The 17,483-nt window shown below is 35.2% G+C and overlaps 1 protein-coding gene across 3 annotated transcripts in view; it reads right to left on the bottom strand.

The window, feature by feature from the left end:
- Positions 1 to 17,483, bottom strand: part of PTGER3 (prostaglandin E receptor 3) — a 110,585-nt gene that overhangs the window by 54,998 nt on the left and 38,104 nt on the right. Inside the window, exon 2 of one of the 3 annotated variants that reach the window (XM_077120627.1) lies at positions 6,602 to 6,781. The exons of 1 other annotated variant lie outside the window; for it this stretch is intronic. In XM_077120627.1, coding sequence (XP_076976742.1) covers positions 6,602 to 6,781 — 180 coding nt within the window. Of the gene's footprint in view, positions 1 to 841; positions 6,782 to 17,483 lie in introns of those variants that run through there. One more of the 3 variants, XM_077120626.1, reaches the window with a different exon arrangement.

Here is a 17,483-nt window from a genome sequence, read left to right as displayed (position 1 = left end):
AAAAATGTAGAGACTTTAAGATGTGGTCCAGGGGCTCAGGACTCACTAGGGTTGGGAAGGGCTGGGAGAGGGACCAGGGAGAGAGCCCCCTTCCACTGTGCCTTTCCTTGGGTGGAAGGAGAACAAAGTCAACGTGCAACTTTTTTTTTTCCTTTTTTAATGTGGGCAGGCCCATGGGGATCGAACCCAGGTCCCTGGCCTGGCAAGCAAGAACTCTGCCACTGAGCCACCGCGGCCCACCCTTGATGTGCTACGTTTAATGATCTTGACTTTGTTGTCTACCTCCTACAGAACTCCCTTTGCTGAAGAAGGGAAAAGGCAGAGTGAGCTGAATAAATCCCTGGAACAGGATAGTAGGACAACCCAGCATTCATCTCCACCAGCAATCAGCTCACACAGGTATCCAAGTACAAGTCTGCTAATGAGTCTGCCTACCGAGCAGGGGCAATTCTTATTTTGGCTGTCTGGAAAGTACATTAGCATCCACAAGAAAGAAGGCGAACCCTTTACAGTAATTTATAAGTACGTTTTTGTGTTAACAAAAATTTCGGGATTATAACATTCATAAGTATGCTGACAATGGAAAAACATCTCAGAATCATGGCAAATCAACAATAGTTTGTGCCATATGTGATTATGGAATTTAAAATAAAATAATTTTAATTATTTCAGATCTCATGATGCTGTTACATTACATTAGGCCGTTATTTAACAAAGCATGTCAAATAGGATTTCAGCAAAATACCTAATATAATTATAAATAAACTATTCCTGACATGAGTTGGCATCTGGAAAAAATGACAGGGACTTTTCAGAGCATCCAACTTTTTAGAACATCCAGCTTTATTTTCCATCGACAAACACAACATAAATAACATACATTTATTAAATATACAGACTAGCTATAACGAGAACACCATCAAAATTCTAATATACTTTTCATAGCTTGTTTATACTTAGGCACCATAATATTTAAGACCAGTCTTTAAAATGCACTGGAAAATATGTTTAAATATATTTAAGATAACTCTGTAAGAGACTTTACATATGGTGACAAAAGCATTTCTTTCCACTTAACCAGCTATGCAGGAACAGGCTGCTGAGAAAAAGAGGTGGAGAAACATACTTTCTATACTGAGCTTACATTATTGATTAAAGTGCCAATGATTTCAGTTCTTACACAAATCACGTAAATAATGTATACATTCATTGTTGTAAAGAGATTAAGATAATCAATTCCTAATTTTAAATTGTTTGCGTAAAGAAATGTTCAACTCTGTTATTTGTAAAAGGAGAGGGAGAAGGTAAAATATTTCTTTTTCTCCATTATATAGAAATTATTAAAACATATATGATTCTTGGGTGGAGATGATTGGGAAGGAAGAGACTTAAGTAGTCAGGGATGCACCGAATAAAACTAACACCTGCTCTTATAGAAAGAAAAGAACTGTGCCCACACCTCACTTCACTCCACTGATGTCCACGTGTGCAGATAAATGTGGCCTCTCCCCCTCTTTGTTCCTGTGGTATGGCCAAAAAGGAGAGAACATTTTAACAGGTTGGGCATGCACAAGTTTTCCTCCATATATTTCTCTCATCCTTATGCCTACCCCAGATGAGTATACTTTTAAAAGAAGAAAGAAAATTAAAGTGTCTCAGTAAGTCATATGCACTTTTTTCCTATTAATATTAAAATGTTGATTTCTAAAGAAACTGAAAACCATGTAAACACACTATTTTCAAATTACTATTAAAGTGTGGTGGTTAACTAGCTTTGGCTAGATATTTGATTCATTTTAATTAAAGAACCAAAGTATTCTCATTTGAAAGTAATTGAGAATGGAATTTAGGAGTTGTCCATGCGAACATAAGTTTAGAGCATCCAAAATGCTCACAAAGCATGAAAAGGCTGACTTGCTCCTGATGGCAGTATATGTTCTTTACACCTGTAATAAAATTGCTTCATCAAAAGCTGATTTATTTTTAAAAAAAAAACACTCAAATCTGTTTCATATATTTTAGAATACTGCATATTAAAAATATAAAGCTGTTCTCTCTCCTAAAAACAATCCCAACTTCACCAATAATTTGCATTTCTGTTACTTTCTCCTTAGGAGAGAATAGATTAACAGGTTGGGGGTGAAGGATTTGGGGAAGAGTCTCATTCCTAATGAAGAAATATGTAACCCAGTAGGCATTTGGGTTGCTCCTATATGAAAAAGATTGATGTCAAGTTTTTAAAAGATAATGTTATTCTCAATGAATAAAGATGTTCATTCTCAGTAAAGAAAATGTGTGACATTATAAGCAAATATGAGATATATATCTGATTGGATTATTTCTAGAGACTCTTTAATAATACATTCTGCTTATGTCACCTAAATTAATAGATAAACTAAACTTGTATAAATTATATGCTTTTAAATAAAATCTGTATTTTAGTTATCATAGAAGAGAAAATGCAAAATAGAAGTTCTGTGTTCTTTCATTCCTCAAAGAGTAGAAGACAGGGTTCAAGTAAGAAAGGAAATGTTGAGTCACTTGTTTTGAAGGTGTCTTCCAATCTGACTTGAATGCAAGCATGAAACCTGGTAACTTTTCCCTGAAAACTGATCTTTGAATTCATAACAAAATTAATACTATTTGGGTGGATGTAATTCGGTGAAGATGAACTTTTGCATGAAATGATATATCTATGTAGGTGTTATCAAAATAATGAAGATTTAATTCAAATATTTTCCTAATTATCTATTGCAACACAGATGTTTGCCATTTCTTATCAACATTTATTGCACTTCAATAAGCAGTTCTATGGACTTAGCCACAGTATTAAATATTCTCCATTTTTTAAATTATATCATTTCATTCATTACACAATTCTGTAAATTTGTTTGACCTCAGTTTTAGTAAATTTTGAGACAAACACAAAACAAGTAACAAAAAAGCATCTGTCATGATCTGGCATGGGTGACAGTCTAAACTTTTTATATAAATGAAACATAGAATTTTTAATTATTAAAAATTAAGCCTTTACCCTTTTAGTAATATAAATACTCTCTGGTCTCTCTGTGTCACTCATCTCCTAATACCTTGTGTTTTCCAAAGGAAGCTACTGGGATTATGGTAAAAGCAAGTAGATGATATATGGGCCTAAAATTTTCTAAAAGCAAAATTTAAAATATTTTCTGTCTTCATTAATCCCAACGCAAATGACCTATCAAATGACCACTGCCGTGGGGAAGGCTGGAAGCCAATTGTTAATTCGGGGTAAAAAAAAAGATTCACAAAACAGCAACAAAATAAAAAGTACTGAATAGGTAAAAGCCTCGAATAGTAGGATACTGCTCAGATTGCCCACATTAAAATACTGTTTTGTCAAAGCTTTAGTTTGACTATTATTCAATGTCAGCATAGTTCAATGGTCTTTTTTAGTTGACTTTTACATGAGTTTTCACAATTTTTTTCTGTATAATGGTCAAGAGATTTTTAATAACATATCTTTAATATCGTTATAATATATAGTTATAAACCTTTATATATATATCTAATAACAGAAGTGTTAAAGTAGAAATTTAGTGCACATCTATATTTCATAGTGGTTTAAATTTGGCATGATTAAATACTTTCATTTGCTTAAAATATCTTGGTATACAGCATTAGGTAAATTTGGTAAATCTTGAGATAATATCTTTTGTTTCTTCAACTTAAAAATATTTTAAGACCTCTACTATACCTGTTTTATTTGACAAGTAAACCATTCTTGTTGGATATCACATCCATGTTCCCTTCTATGACACAGCCCAGCTATGTAAATTTCAATGTTTGGAAAATCAGGACTGCTTTATACAACCCACACTCATGATTTTATATTTATTTCTACATTGCACTCACTCATTTCTTCCCATTAGTATTCCTATGCCTTTTGTTTTGAACTAATACCGTGCATTTTAGGAATTGTCGTAATTTAGGTAACACATCTTTTTCCTGTTCAGATATATGCCTGATAAACTAAATATAGGAGAATGAACTTAAAGTCCAATAGATTTAAACTTGAAAACAGACATGTTTTTCTGCAATGACCGTAGATATCCTCTTTTTAACCACATCTACAGCATTTGCACAACATCTCTGAAGTTTAGCCTCAGCTATCATCCAAAGGCTGAAATCATTTGCAATTTTTACTTCTTATTAGGTTTTTCCTGGACTCACAAATGTTTGCATAGACAATAAAACTCACATGCCATTTGCATAATTTTTTCCTTTTCCACCTCCTTTTCATGCTTGTTCAAAAACTGCCACTAGTCCACTCCCACCAAGAATGCCCTGGGCAGGAATCTGTTAGGAGTTTAGGATAAGTTTCAGGCTCTTTTGTCTTTCTACACTCCTGTGATTTGATGAAAAGTGACATTCCTTTGACAGTAATCTCCATTAGCATTTGGAAGTATTTGTCTTTATTAATACGAATAGAGCCCTATGTTATACAGCAATGTGACACTATACAGTTGAAGATAAATTCGTTTTTCTGTAGTTAAATAGAGATCATTCATTTTTTCAGCTTTATGAATTGTAATGGCATGAAGCCCTTTATCCATATGGTGTATGCATCACTGAAGCACACTCAGTTCGCCAGACTTTAATTTATTCATTCACTGGCCAATTATTGATTAAATATGTTCTGTATGCCAGTTGCTGACTTGGTGCTGGAAGGAATCACCCTATCACACTCATAATACCTAAACTCACACTTAGTGTGTGTCCATCTGATTATAACCTAGATTCAGAGGACCTAAGAGGTAAAGCCTCCTTATTATAAGTCATGTGTCTGTACTGTTTTCTAAAATGGACACAATTTATCGACCAAATTGTGTTATTCGGTAAATTGTGATAAAGTAAGATTTTCGGGTAGTGAGGTGACCTTAGGATAACCCAATTCTATGGCACAGAGAGATTTTATTACAAGGTTTTAATGTAGGTTATTTATCATCTTTTCCAAAACCTATATTAGTGGAACCATCTTAAATTAAGTAAGCACTCTCAGCAGACTTGTCTTCTCACTCAATTTGGTATATTGAATTAAGTTCATTATTTCTGATTGGCCTACACCGATGTATACATTAATCTAACAGACTGTTGCTGCTAAAACTAATTTTCCCAAAATTCCCTACACACAAGGAACAAAATGTAGTCACCATAGAGAGGTATAAATATATCTCAAAAAAAATAAGAAAGACAATGAAATAAGCACAAATTAAAATATTCACCAAAAATGTGAATGAGTTTACAAAGTGAAGGCAGCATAGACTGTGAAAAGTATTTAGCATAGATCTAATTTGAGGGACCTTTGTGTTTGTTGGGGAGACTCTTTTAAAAAGTGCAATTCCCAAAACTTAATATAGTGAACTATCTGTGCCACAAAGATATCAAGATTAGCTATCAAGTATTGTATAAATGTGGATTGTAGGAAAAACATCTTAATAATAAATATTTTGGCCATTGTGGGAGGGGGGACAGAGGAAAGATGGTAAGGGAATCAATATTACTGACTTTCTTATCCTATAAATAGGCCAAATAGTGAAAAGCCTTAATTGAACCTTCAAAATCTTTGTTGGTCTTAGAATTAGAGTTGATCTTTAGAGATCCAAAAATCTGGAGAATTCTTTTGGTGGAAAAACAGGATAAATAATCAACCAGACTACCTATATTTAGTTGTGAACTCAGTTCAAACATAATACCTGAAAAATCACTTCACTGACCCTCATAGATCAGTCCCATGAATCTTCTCCAGGCTTGTAGAAATGCAAAGTGTATTCAAAAGGAAGAATATTTAGCAGCTTGGGTAGTCACAAACCCCACCATATTCAAAACAAATGGCATTGGCTCCTATTCATATAATGAGTGAACTGAATTACCAATCCAACCAAAACTTAAACTTTGTAATGTTAGGACCTAATTTTACATATTGAGCAATATTTAAGTAACATCAGTATCAATGAATATTCTAATACATTACAAATTTGTTTTCATCCTAATTAAACATTTAAATACACAAGGAACAAAAGAGTGCATCATCACAGAGAGAAAGTAAGAGAGAGAAAATGAAAAAGAACAGAGAAGACCAACGTTCTTTAACAAAAACAAACTATTATTCCCTTGTCATTGATGACATATGTGGTTAAATCCCATGTACGCAGTATACAAGAATATTAAATATCTTCCCCCAAACAGAACAAGATCACTTATAAAAGAAAAATGTTCACCACATAAATAATCACATATTCAACTACAAACGGCACAGACCCAAAAACACTAGAGTGTTATTAATATATTTTCCTTTGTTTGTGTTTCAATATTTTTGGCACATAGGGGATTATCTATGCTTCTGAGACCATTTAGCCATATATCAAAAAATTCCACTTCAATTTATAAACAATGGCATGCCAGAGATGCCTAAATTCACAGTAAGGCTTAAGGCAATCTCTTGCCAAAACCTGTGAACGTGAAATGTTCTCTTTTATGTGCCTGCATGTATTATTTCATTGGATAATGAGATAGGCTGCCCTTTCTGTCCATCACTAGAGCAGCTGGAGACAGCGTTTGCTACCTGGCAAAACTTTTGAAGAAGGATCTTTCTTAGCAGCAGATAAACCCAGGGATTCAAGATCTGGTTCAGTGAAGCCAGACGAACAGCTATTAAGAAAAAGGTGCATTCTTCCTGCTTTTCTTTATGAGACTTGCAGTGCTCAACTGATGTCTTGTTGAAGATCATTTTCAACAACATTATCTAAAAGAGAAGGACAAATAATAGTTTCAAAGATTACTAAGGCCATATGCATCACATCTATGCAGTTACTTTGTATGTAGTTTTCAATACATTGGTATTGGATTGAAATGTTTAAGCAACATTTATATACTATACACCATAGCCCTGTATAATACAAGATATTACTGTGGATTTTCTCCACAGTATATGGCTATTCAACATAAAGCAATTAAAAAGTGCACATTCTCAGGCTCCTGGTCTTTGGAATTTGAGATGCTTTAATATAACACATCTGGAAATTAACCAGGCATTTGTCCTGTTTCAGTAAAACATCCATTGCTTGACAGACCCAAGTGAAAGCCAACATGCCAACAACAGCCAAAATATATTTAATCTTAAATCTTACTTCTAACTAATAAGAATTATGAAAGAAAAAGTAGAAGCAAGAGAAGGGAAAATCATAGCAATAATAATAATGATAACATATAACAATAATATTGCTATTATTGTCATTAGCTTTTATTGAATCCTTACTCTTTACAAGGCACTCTGTCAAGTTCTTCATATATATTTAATGAGCATTATGAGATAGGTCCTATCACCACTCCTTTTTACAGTTGAAGAAACTTGGTTTTGAAGATGTGAAATGACAGAGCTAGGCTTAAACCACGTTCATTTAATAACTCTTGACCAACTATACTTTATGTTTTTTGTTGTCACTCTCCCAACCTGTCTCCCCATCCACACTCACACACACATACATACACACACACCTCATTTTACACCCAATGGGCTGATAAATCTGAACAGATATAACTGTACGAAGTGTTAATAAGGATGTAGAGCTATGAGAACTCTTTTACACACAACTACTAGTGGGAGTGTAAACTGGAGCAACCACTTTGGAAAACAATTTGGCATTATTTCATCTGCTACCTTCAGCAACGCTATTCCTAGGAATACATTGCCCCAAAATTCTTACACCGGAAGTGTTATTCATAATAGGGGGAAAAAAAAACAGAGACAACCCAAACATGGGTTCACATCATTAACAAGCAAAAAAAAAGTGCTGACTTTGAAACTGGCTCCTAAATTTACTTTTCTACTCCTGCACAAATACAGTAGCACTAGCTACACAGGGCTATTGAGCATTTGAAATGTGGCTGGTCCAAATTGAGATGTTAGCTCATATAATGTTGATTTTACAATAAAATGATAATAGATACAATGAGCTAAATAAAGTTAAATGAAATACATTATTAAAATTTCTATGTTTTATTTATGTGACTACAAGAAAATTTTAAATTACATATGCGCTTTGAATTTGTGTTTCAAATTACATTTCTATCGGACCCAGTCTCTCTTGAGGTCCACAATTATTTTGATGTTCTGCCTTCAGGTCACATAGTTCAAATAGAATTCAACATCAGTGAGCTTCTCAAAAGCCTTTAGCCAGACACCCACAATTCCAACAATGGCACTTTCATTCTTCCACATACACCCTTTCTCAAAATTTCAGTCATCCTTGAATTCTTCTGTTGTCTCCTCTTAAATGTCTTTTGGTCTTGCTGAGATCCTCCTCTCATCTGAATTACAGGCATACTTTGGCAGTACTGCAGGTTCAGTTCTAGACCACCAAAATAAAGTATCAAAATAAAGCAAGTCATACGAATATTTTGGTTTCCCAGTGCATATAAAAGCTATGCTTACACCAAACTGTAGTCTGCTTAGTGTGCAATAGCATTATGTCTAAAAAAAAACAATAAACATACCTTAATTAAAAATACTTCAGTGCTAAAAAATGTTAGCCATCATCTGAGTCTTCAGTGAATTTAGTCTTTTTGCTGGTCAAGGGTATTGACCTAAGGTTGACTGGCTGCTGACTGATCAGGATAGTGATTGCTAAAGATTGGGGTGGCATGGCAATTTCTTGGAATAAGACAACAATGAAGTTTTCCACATTGATTGACTCCTTCTTTTGCAAGACTTCTCTGTAGCATTATGAAGCTGTTTGATAGTATTTTACCCACACTAGAACTTCTTTCAGAATTGAAGTTAATCCTCTTAAACCCTGCTGCAACTTTAACAATTAAGTTTAGGTAGTATTCTAAATACTATGTGGTCATTTCAAGAATGTTCACAGTTTCTTCAACAGCAGTAGATTTCATCTGAAGAAAATACTTTCTTTACTAATCTATAAGAAGCAACTCCTCATTCAAGTTTTATCATGAGACCGGCAACAATTCAGTCACAGCTTCAGGCTCCACTTCTGATTCTAGGTCTCTAGCTGTTTCCACATCTAGAGTTACTTCCTCTGTTGAAGTCTTGAATGCCTGCAAGTCATCCATGAGGGCTGGAATCCACTTCTTCCCAACTCCTGTGAATGCTGATATTTTGACCTGCTCCCATGAATCTGTTCTTGAAGGCACCTACAATGGTGAATTCTTTTCAGGTTTTCAACTGACTTTGCCAAGATCCATCAAAGGAATCACAATCTATGACAGTTATAGCCTTACAAAATATATTTCTTCAATAAGACTTGAAAGTCAAAATTACTCCTTGATCCATGAGCTGCAGAATGATGCTGTGTTAGTAGGCAGGAATCAAGTGTATTATCAAGGAGAACTAATATTTTGAAAGGAATCCCTTTTTAAAATATTAAGTAAAGCTTATTGTAAACAGATGTGCAGTCATCCAGGCTTTGCTGTTCCATTTATAAAGCACAGGCAGAGTAGATTTAGCATCATTCTTAAGAGCCCTAGGGTTTTTGGAATAGTAAATGAGCATTGGCTTCAACTTAAAGTCACCAGCCGCATTAGCCCTTAACAAGAGATCAGCCTGTCCTTTGAAGCTCTGAAATCAGCCATTGACTTCTCCAACTTAGTCATAAAAAGTTCTAGAGACCATCTTCTTCCAATAGAAGGCTGTCCTGTCCACATTGAAAATCTATTGTTTAGTGTAGATCAATCATCCTAGCCAGATCTTCTGAAGAAACTAGCTGTAGCTTCTGCATCAGTTTTACCTTACACTTTTATGTTATGGAGATGGCTTCTTAAACCTCTTGAATCAACTTCTCATAGCTTCAAACTTTTCTCCTGCAGTTTCCTCACTTCTCTCAGCCTTCCTAAAATTGAAGAGAGTTAGGGACTGGCTTTGGATTAGGCTTTGACTTAAGGGAATGTCTGGGCTGGTTTGATCTTCTATCCTGACCAATAAAACTTTCTCCAAATCAACAATAAGGCTGTTTCACCTTCTTATCATTCATGTGTTCAGTGGAGTAGCACTTTTAATTTCCTTAGAGAACTTTTCCTTTGCAGCCTAATGTGGGCAGCCTCTAGAAGATGGAAAAAGCAAGGAAACAGATTCTCCCCTAGAGCCTCCAAAAAGAAATGCAGCCTTCATTTAATCCAGTGAGACCCTTGATGACTTCTACTTTACACAATCGGAGAATAAATTGGCATTGTCCTAAAAGCATCCAAATTCAGGGTAATTTGTTACAGCAGCAATAAAAAAAACAACAAACTCACATAGTGAGGTTCTAGCAAACGTGGAGAGGGAATGGGGAAAGAATGTGAAACAGTTTATTCTCTCTCACAGATAAAACATCCTAGTAGACTTGTTTACATTGCTCACTTGCTTAGAAAACCTTTCTTTTGCAATATAAACAAAGTAAAAATAAATCTTATTCTCAATCCTGTCTAAATTATCTCAATTTCTAAACATGCAACATATAAAAATTGAATGTCTGTTATTCTAGTGGCATCGGTTAAATTCCAATGTGCTTGACCAAAAGGTGTGAAATTAATATTGTGCCTGTTTGAAAGGATTATATACCCTAGAAAAGCCACGCTTTGATCCTGATCCATCCTGTGGAGGCAGCTGTTTCTTTTAATTCCTATCCAGCACTGTAGGGTGGGAACTCGATTAGATTATCTCCAGGGAGATGTGACATACCCAACTGTGGGTATTGACCTTTGATTAAAGGGATATGTGACTCCACCCATTACAAGTGGGTTTTGATTGGTTTACTGGACTCTTTTAAGAGAAGAAACATTTTGGAAAAAGTTTCAGAGCTACGAAAACCATGAGAGCCACAAGAGCCCACACAGTCAGGGACCTTTAGAGACAAAGAAGGAAAATGCCCCTTGGGGGAGATTCATGAAACAAGAACCCTGGAGAGAAAGCTAGCAGACATCGCCATGTGCCCTTCCAGCTGAGAGAGAAACCCTGAACTTCATCAACCTTTCTTGAGTGAAGGTAACCTCTCGTTGGTGCCTTAATTTGGGCATTTATATAGACTTGCTTTAATTTGGACATCTTCATGGCCTTACAACTGTAAACTTGCAAGTTAATAAATTTCCCTTTTTAAAAGCTGTTCCATTTCTGGTATACTGCATTCCAGCAGCTAGCAATTTCAATGAAATTGCCTTGAAACACACATATATATGCCTAATGATTCAGTTTTCCTTTTTCGGTATACTATTGATAAGTTTTGTCTAGCCTCTCAAGCTCTCACTTCATCCAATAGTTAAATATATTTGACCACTTACTTTGCTCTAGGAATGGTTCTGGACCTGGTCTAGAAAGATCTAAAAACTCACTTAAATTACATTTTCATTTTCTTTCATAAAATAAGCATTGAATTTCTCAACTTTTCATGATAAGGAAATTTTTTAATTATTAAAAAAGGGGTTTTTAAATGATCAAAAAATCTTATGAAAATGGGATTTCAGTCATGTTATGTAGACATCTCTCCTTAACTACTCTTAAATTAATTATACAGAGATGCTAACATAGTTTTCATATACCTTATCTTGTTTAGTACACTGTAATTTCCCATAATTTATGATTAGCAATGCAGTGACTATGAAATTATGAAACCAAGCACTGTAAGCAATAGCTGGCAAAAAGGAAAAACACTCTAGCTTTTCCCAGAAATCATGAGGTATGCAAGTATGGAGATCATTGGAGTTAGAAACAGTGAGCATGATATTGCCATTTCCTAACGGTGGTGAGGCTGCAGGTAGAGAACCAAATTCCTAATCTAATTTGGTCATAAATGTGAAGTAGCATTCATCTGTTGACTTCCCTATATTTAAGGAATTCAATAGTGATTACAATTTTTCTATGTATTTGCAAATTTTTTTTAGACTCCTCAGATTTGGAAGGAAACTCATGTAGATTTATTGTAGAATTAATTAATCCTATCTGTCCAATTCTACTCTTTATACAGGGGAGAAGGGACAAATAAAAAGCAGAACATATGGCCAGCAAAAGTTTGCCAGAAGGAGGGACTATTTTTTTTTAACAAACACAGTCATGCTACTCCTAAACAGTCTCATATAATGACCAGGGTGAGGGGGCAGGCAATAAGACAAATTCTGGCTGAACAGAGCAGCAACTCTTCTGCAGCATCTTCCTCAGGCTCCGTGTGACTCTTACAATCCCTCTTGCCTCTCTCTTGGTTGTCAGCAGGAATAGAGAGCTCTCTTGGTACCCACTGATAACCAGGAAACACAACTACACCAGCCACTCCTAAATTCACTCTCTGTGGCTACTGTCAAGCTGAATTACCTTGAACTATCCTTTTAGGAAAAAGGTGATTTGCCTTTTGTTGATGATAATGTTCACCTAAATCTGAAAAGAACTAATCAAGGAAGCTGTTTTTAATATTCTGCATTTGGGTTTTATTGCAGTGGAATTTATACTTACACATTTAAAATTCTTTAGTGCTTCACTTCTAGTTTCAGAAGTGCCTTGGGGGAGGGCCACAGATGTCTATGGAAGATGACAAATGACTAAACTCAAGAAAATCAATTTGTGGGGACAGGGAATAAAACTGGTTGGCAGTCCTTTGGCTCCATTTTGTGGTTTGAAGGCATTTCCAGGTTATTCATAATATAAAATTTAAGAGAACTTTCTTCACAGGTCCATATTTATCTTTGTTGTTTTGTTTTCCATAATCCTCTGTGATCAGGCTGGGATAGAAAAACCTGTTCTACTGGAAATTCCCCCAATAGTTTAATAAATGTATTACATTATAATACACTTAAACCAGCCTGGGCCCTTTAAACTGCTTAATTACTTAATTTGAAGGATTTCATGGGAAGAAGCTTCACTGTAGATTTGTAAAGCATGGGTAATCTTTCCAGTCTGGTGACACCTCTCTTCTCAGGTTGCCAAATTCTCAGCATCTTATACTTTACCATTTCAGCAGCTTCTCCTGCCTCATCTAACCTGTAAAGTTTGCAAATAAACAGCTCAGAAACATTTAAAAAAAAAGACTTTTACTTTTCCTATTATTCGATTATATATATATATATTTATATATAAAGATAATGGATTAGGAATCAGAAGAACTAAATCCTACTGCTGGTTCTGTCACCATTTAAGTAAGTCATTTACATTCGGGGCTTTATTAAATTCACTGATGAAGAATGAGGTTAGACTGGATGACCTATAAATATAATTCTACAGTGAAGTTTGTTTTCTATTGAATTCTGGGGCAAAGCTGGAAAATAAATGTGGATTGAATTTGGAACAGAAAAGAAACCTAATGGTGAGCAGTGTGAAATAAAAGGCAAAATTCCTTCAAAGGGAAACCCTACATGTGTCTTTTGGTTAGGGATGAATGGAGGGGAGAGGGAAATGACAAGGTTAGTGAACAGTCTAAGAGGACAAGGGAACAGACTCAAGAGGCTTTGGAAGGAGGGTTGTTTTGTGGGGTGGGGGAAGGTAGGGAGGGAATAGAAGTAACAACCTTAGACCAACAACACACTTACCAACAGTTAAAGACTTTCCATAAATCTTCCTCAGCTCTGTTTCTAGTCTCAAGATCAGTTACCTAACTTGGATCTTAATTTCTCCTTTCTCTAAAATATGATTAATACATGTTTAATGTGCGTCTTCTCATCTAGGAGTGCAATTGCAAAAAAAAAAAAAAAGAAACTTAAAATATAATAATTAACATCTTCAGTATACATGGCATGCCTCCTCCCAAGCCCCGGGCACCATTACACAATTCCAAAGCAATGCTTTGGCATCCAAAACAGAATAGCTGGAGTTTTGGGAAATATAACAAAGAAAGGAATTTATTAATGTATTTCTACTTCCCTTAAAGTTTTGCCTAATAGTAAGAGTAGTTTCAAAAAATAAAACTTCAACTATGAAAATATTTGGTTATTATAAATGCAGAATCATTATCTAGCCACTACATAGGGGAGTTTAAGATGGCAAAGAAACCCTGCCACATTCCCTGCTGCTTAAGAAGCTCCTCCTCGATTAGTATGAATTATGAATTTTCTGTGATTTGGCTCTGTAGAGTTTGGTACATAAATTATGTCTGGATAAAGGTTTCTTTTTATTAGACTAGCCACAGAACATCAGTAACCAAGTAAATATTCAAATTCTTACTGAAAGGGAGAGGACAAAGTCTACTCTATAAAAGCATCCATTCCTTGGATTATAGATGATGGATTAGCCTTGTCATACATGTTAGAGGAAGTATCTTTATTAAATTTCAAACTCTTTTTCTCAGCTGTCAATACAAAGTCTAGAACATATGACTCTGTCAAGATTTAATTAACGTTTCTTCTTGAAAATATTTAATTTTAAGATAGTATTTTTTCCTCCCCAAAATAATTTCATTTAAAACTAAAATGCTTTAACAAATGAGTATGATTGCTGAATCATTATATTGATATTTATTTTAGTCTCCAGTGTCTTACAGCAGCTAAAATTAAGAACCTAAAATTGTGGAATTGTACACGAAATCTGAAAATATGTTCTACAACTAATTGTTGTGATATATTTTGAAATTTATTGTTTTGTATATATGTTAATTTTTACAAAAATGAAAAAACAATCAATTGTGATTTAAAAAAATGAAAGCAAAAATGCTCAATCCCACTTATCATCCACCCAGGGAGCCATAGTATCAGTGACAGTTAAAAGCAGCTAAATTAGTACGGAAAGAATCAGAGATGTGGACTAAGCTTTTTGTGCAGGGATATTGCTCTCAACAAAATGTGGAAAATTAAAAAACCTAAATGGTCAGCAATAAGGCATTGATGAAATTAGGGTGCACCCACTGATGTGCATAATAGATATGCAATTTCAATGCTACCATTTAAAATCATGTTTTAAAAGACTAATTACATGAACAAATGCTCAGGATGATAAAAGTGAAAATAAACATTTATTGCATAATATAGTCCAACTTAAAAAACCAAGTGTGACTTGAATGAACACCATAATTACATGGAATCTTGAATAGGGCATGAGATCTTGTTGGTTTGTACAGGTTAATGTGATGCCCCGATTTATCCCAGAGTAATTTGGGCAAAGAATAAAAAAGTATTTGCGAAGTTCCCTTGCGGGACTAAGGAGTAAGGAGAAAATATAAACTTTCCCATCTGGGGAATTCCTGATATTCTCCCAAGCAGTGGGGACAACCAATTCAATAGGCTGAGCCCTCAACCTTGGGGCTCCTTTTATGACGCTTATTCCTGCAAAGGAGAGGCTAGGCCTACTTACAACTATGGTTAAGAGTCATCCTTACAGAACCTCTTTTGTTGCTCAGATGTGGCCTCTCTCTCTAAACCAATTTGGCAAGTGAACTCCCTGCCCTCCCCCAGTAGGACATGACTCCCAGGGGTATCAATCTCCCTGGCAATGTGGAACAGGACCGCGATGAGCCATGACCTGGCAACATGGGATTGAGAAAGCCTTCTTGACCAAAAGGGGGAAGAGAGAAATGAGACAAAATAAAGTTTCAGTGACTGAGAGATTGCAAACAGAGTCAAGAGGTTATCCTGGAGGTTATTCTTGTACATTATATACATATCGCTTTTTAGTTTATAATGTATTGGAGTGGCTAGAGGGAAGTACCTGAAACTGTTGAACTGTGTTCCAGTAGCCTTGAATCTGGAAGAAGAGAACCATACAACTTTTACAATGTGACTGTGTGATTGTTGAAACTTATGTCTGATGCTCCTTTTATCCAGGGTATGGACAGATGAGTAAAAAATAACTAAATAACTAAAGGGTTCGAATTCCCAGAGCCTGCCCATGCAAAATAAAAATATAAATAATAGGGGGAGATAAAGGGTAAAAATTGGATAGACTAAAATACTTTTGTTTTATTTTTTATTTTTTTCTTTTTCTGGAGTGATGCAAATGTTCTAAAAATGATCATGGTGAGGCATACACAGCTATGTGATGGAAAAAGATGTGGCAAAATGTTAAAAGTTGGTAAATTCGGGTTATCTGAGCAGGAGGTATATTGGAATTTTCTGTATTTTTGTAGCATTTTTGCAACTTTCTTCTAAGTTTGAAATTATTTCAAAATAAAAAGTTCAAAATACAAAAAAAGTGTGTGTGTACAGAAAAAATAGCGCAAGCATTTAAATTATTAGATAGTTAATGTCTATGTGTAAGTTAACTAAGAAATAAACAGTCTGACACTCTAAAATTAACTTAAAAATTAAACTTAACAAATTCATAATGACTAAATAAAGGGAATGTGATAAATGGTGGTAAATTTCTGGCCTCTGTGACACACACACACAAATAAAATAAAATATCCCTGCTTGTGCCACAGTCAGTACAGAATGCAGGCTAATGATTATGAGTCCAACCTGCTAAAATTAATTCTTATTTAACTTTGTAGAATGCCAGAGTGACACTCTCTTTTGGATCTGTGCTGTGGGAGGAATTTACCTCATAAGACTTCACCAACTAGATACATCTTGTTGGCTCTAGTGGGTTGAAAACTAGGTGAATTGTGGCATGTTGGGGTTTCTTTGAATTCATGGCCCCCACCCTTATCTTGTTCTCTATTCACCTCTCTCTCTCATCTTCGACAGAGGCTTCCACACATTTTCCACTCTCCTAACTCACTTCACAGAAGAAGCTGCTGCTTAAGGATCACTCACCTTCTTACCACCAATTTTCATCATCTGTTTTAATGGAAGAGGTAGCTCATTTCTTGTCAATGGGCCAATACTCTGTGCACTGAATCTTACCCCTTATGACTTTTAGAGACCAGATTTTTTCAATTGTCCTCTCCCTCTTTTATCTTTAACTTCTCTGTCTTTTGGCTCTTTCTCATTGTTAATTTAGCATATCTAAATTTCTCCCATTTTAAAAAAATAAAACTCTCTGTGGAATTATCATTGCAATCCAGATTCTGTCCTATGCATTTCTCCCTATTTATAAACTAACTTTCCAAAAGAGTTGTCATTCACTCCTCAGCCCACAACAGCCTGGCCTTAGCACCCACAAATCCTCAGAGAGTGCTGTTCCCCAGTTCACCGACAAGGCTACTGGACACTTATCAATCCTTACTTAACTTGACTTCTCAATAACATCAGACCTAGCTGACCACAGCTCTTTCTTGAAACACTTTCCTAATACACAGGTCACCATTTGTTCTGATCTTCTTACTAGTTTTCCTGCTACCACTTTTTGCAGCCTCCTTATGAGTTCCAAATAATATTAGTATTTCTCAAAATTCTATCCTAGGTCTCCTCCTCTTCTGTCTCTGTATCCTAGTTTCCTAGAGTTGCCACATTAAGTACTACAGACGAAGTGGCTTAAAACAACAAAAATTTATTGTCTCTCAATTCTGGTGGCTAGAAGCCCAAAATCTAGATAACAGCAGAGTCATGCTCCCTCTGAACCCTTTGGGAAGAATTCTTCTCTGTCTCTTCCTAGCTTTTGG

Source organism: Tamandua tetradactyla, chromosome 11, assembly GCF_023851605.1.
Source record: "Tamandua tetradactyla isolate mTamTet1 chromosome 11, mTamTet1.pri, whole genome shotgun sequence".
Lineage (NCBI taxonomy): Eukaryota > Metazoa > Chordata > Mammalia > Pilosa > Myrmecophagidae > Tamandua > Tamandua tetradactyla.
The sequence above is the reverse complement of the archived record's forward strand: the minus strand, read 5'-3'. Positions and strand labels throughout refer to the sequence as shown.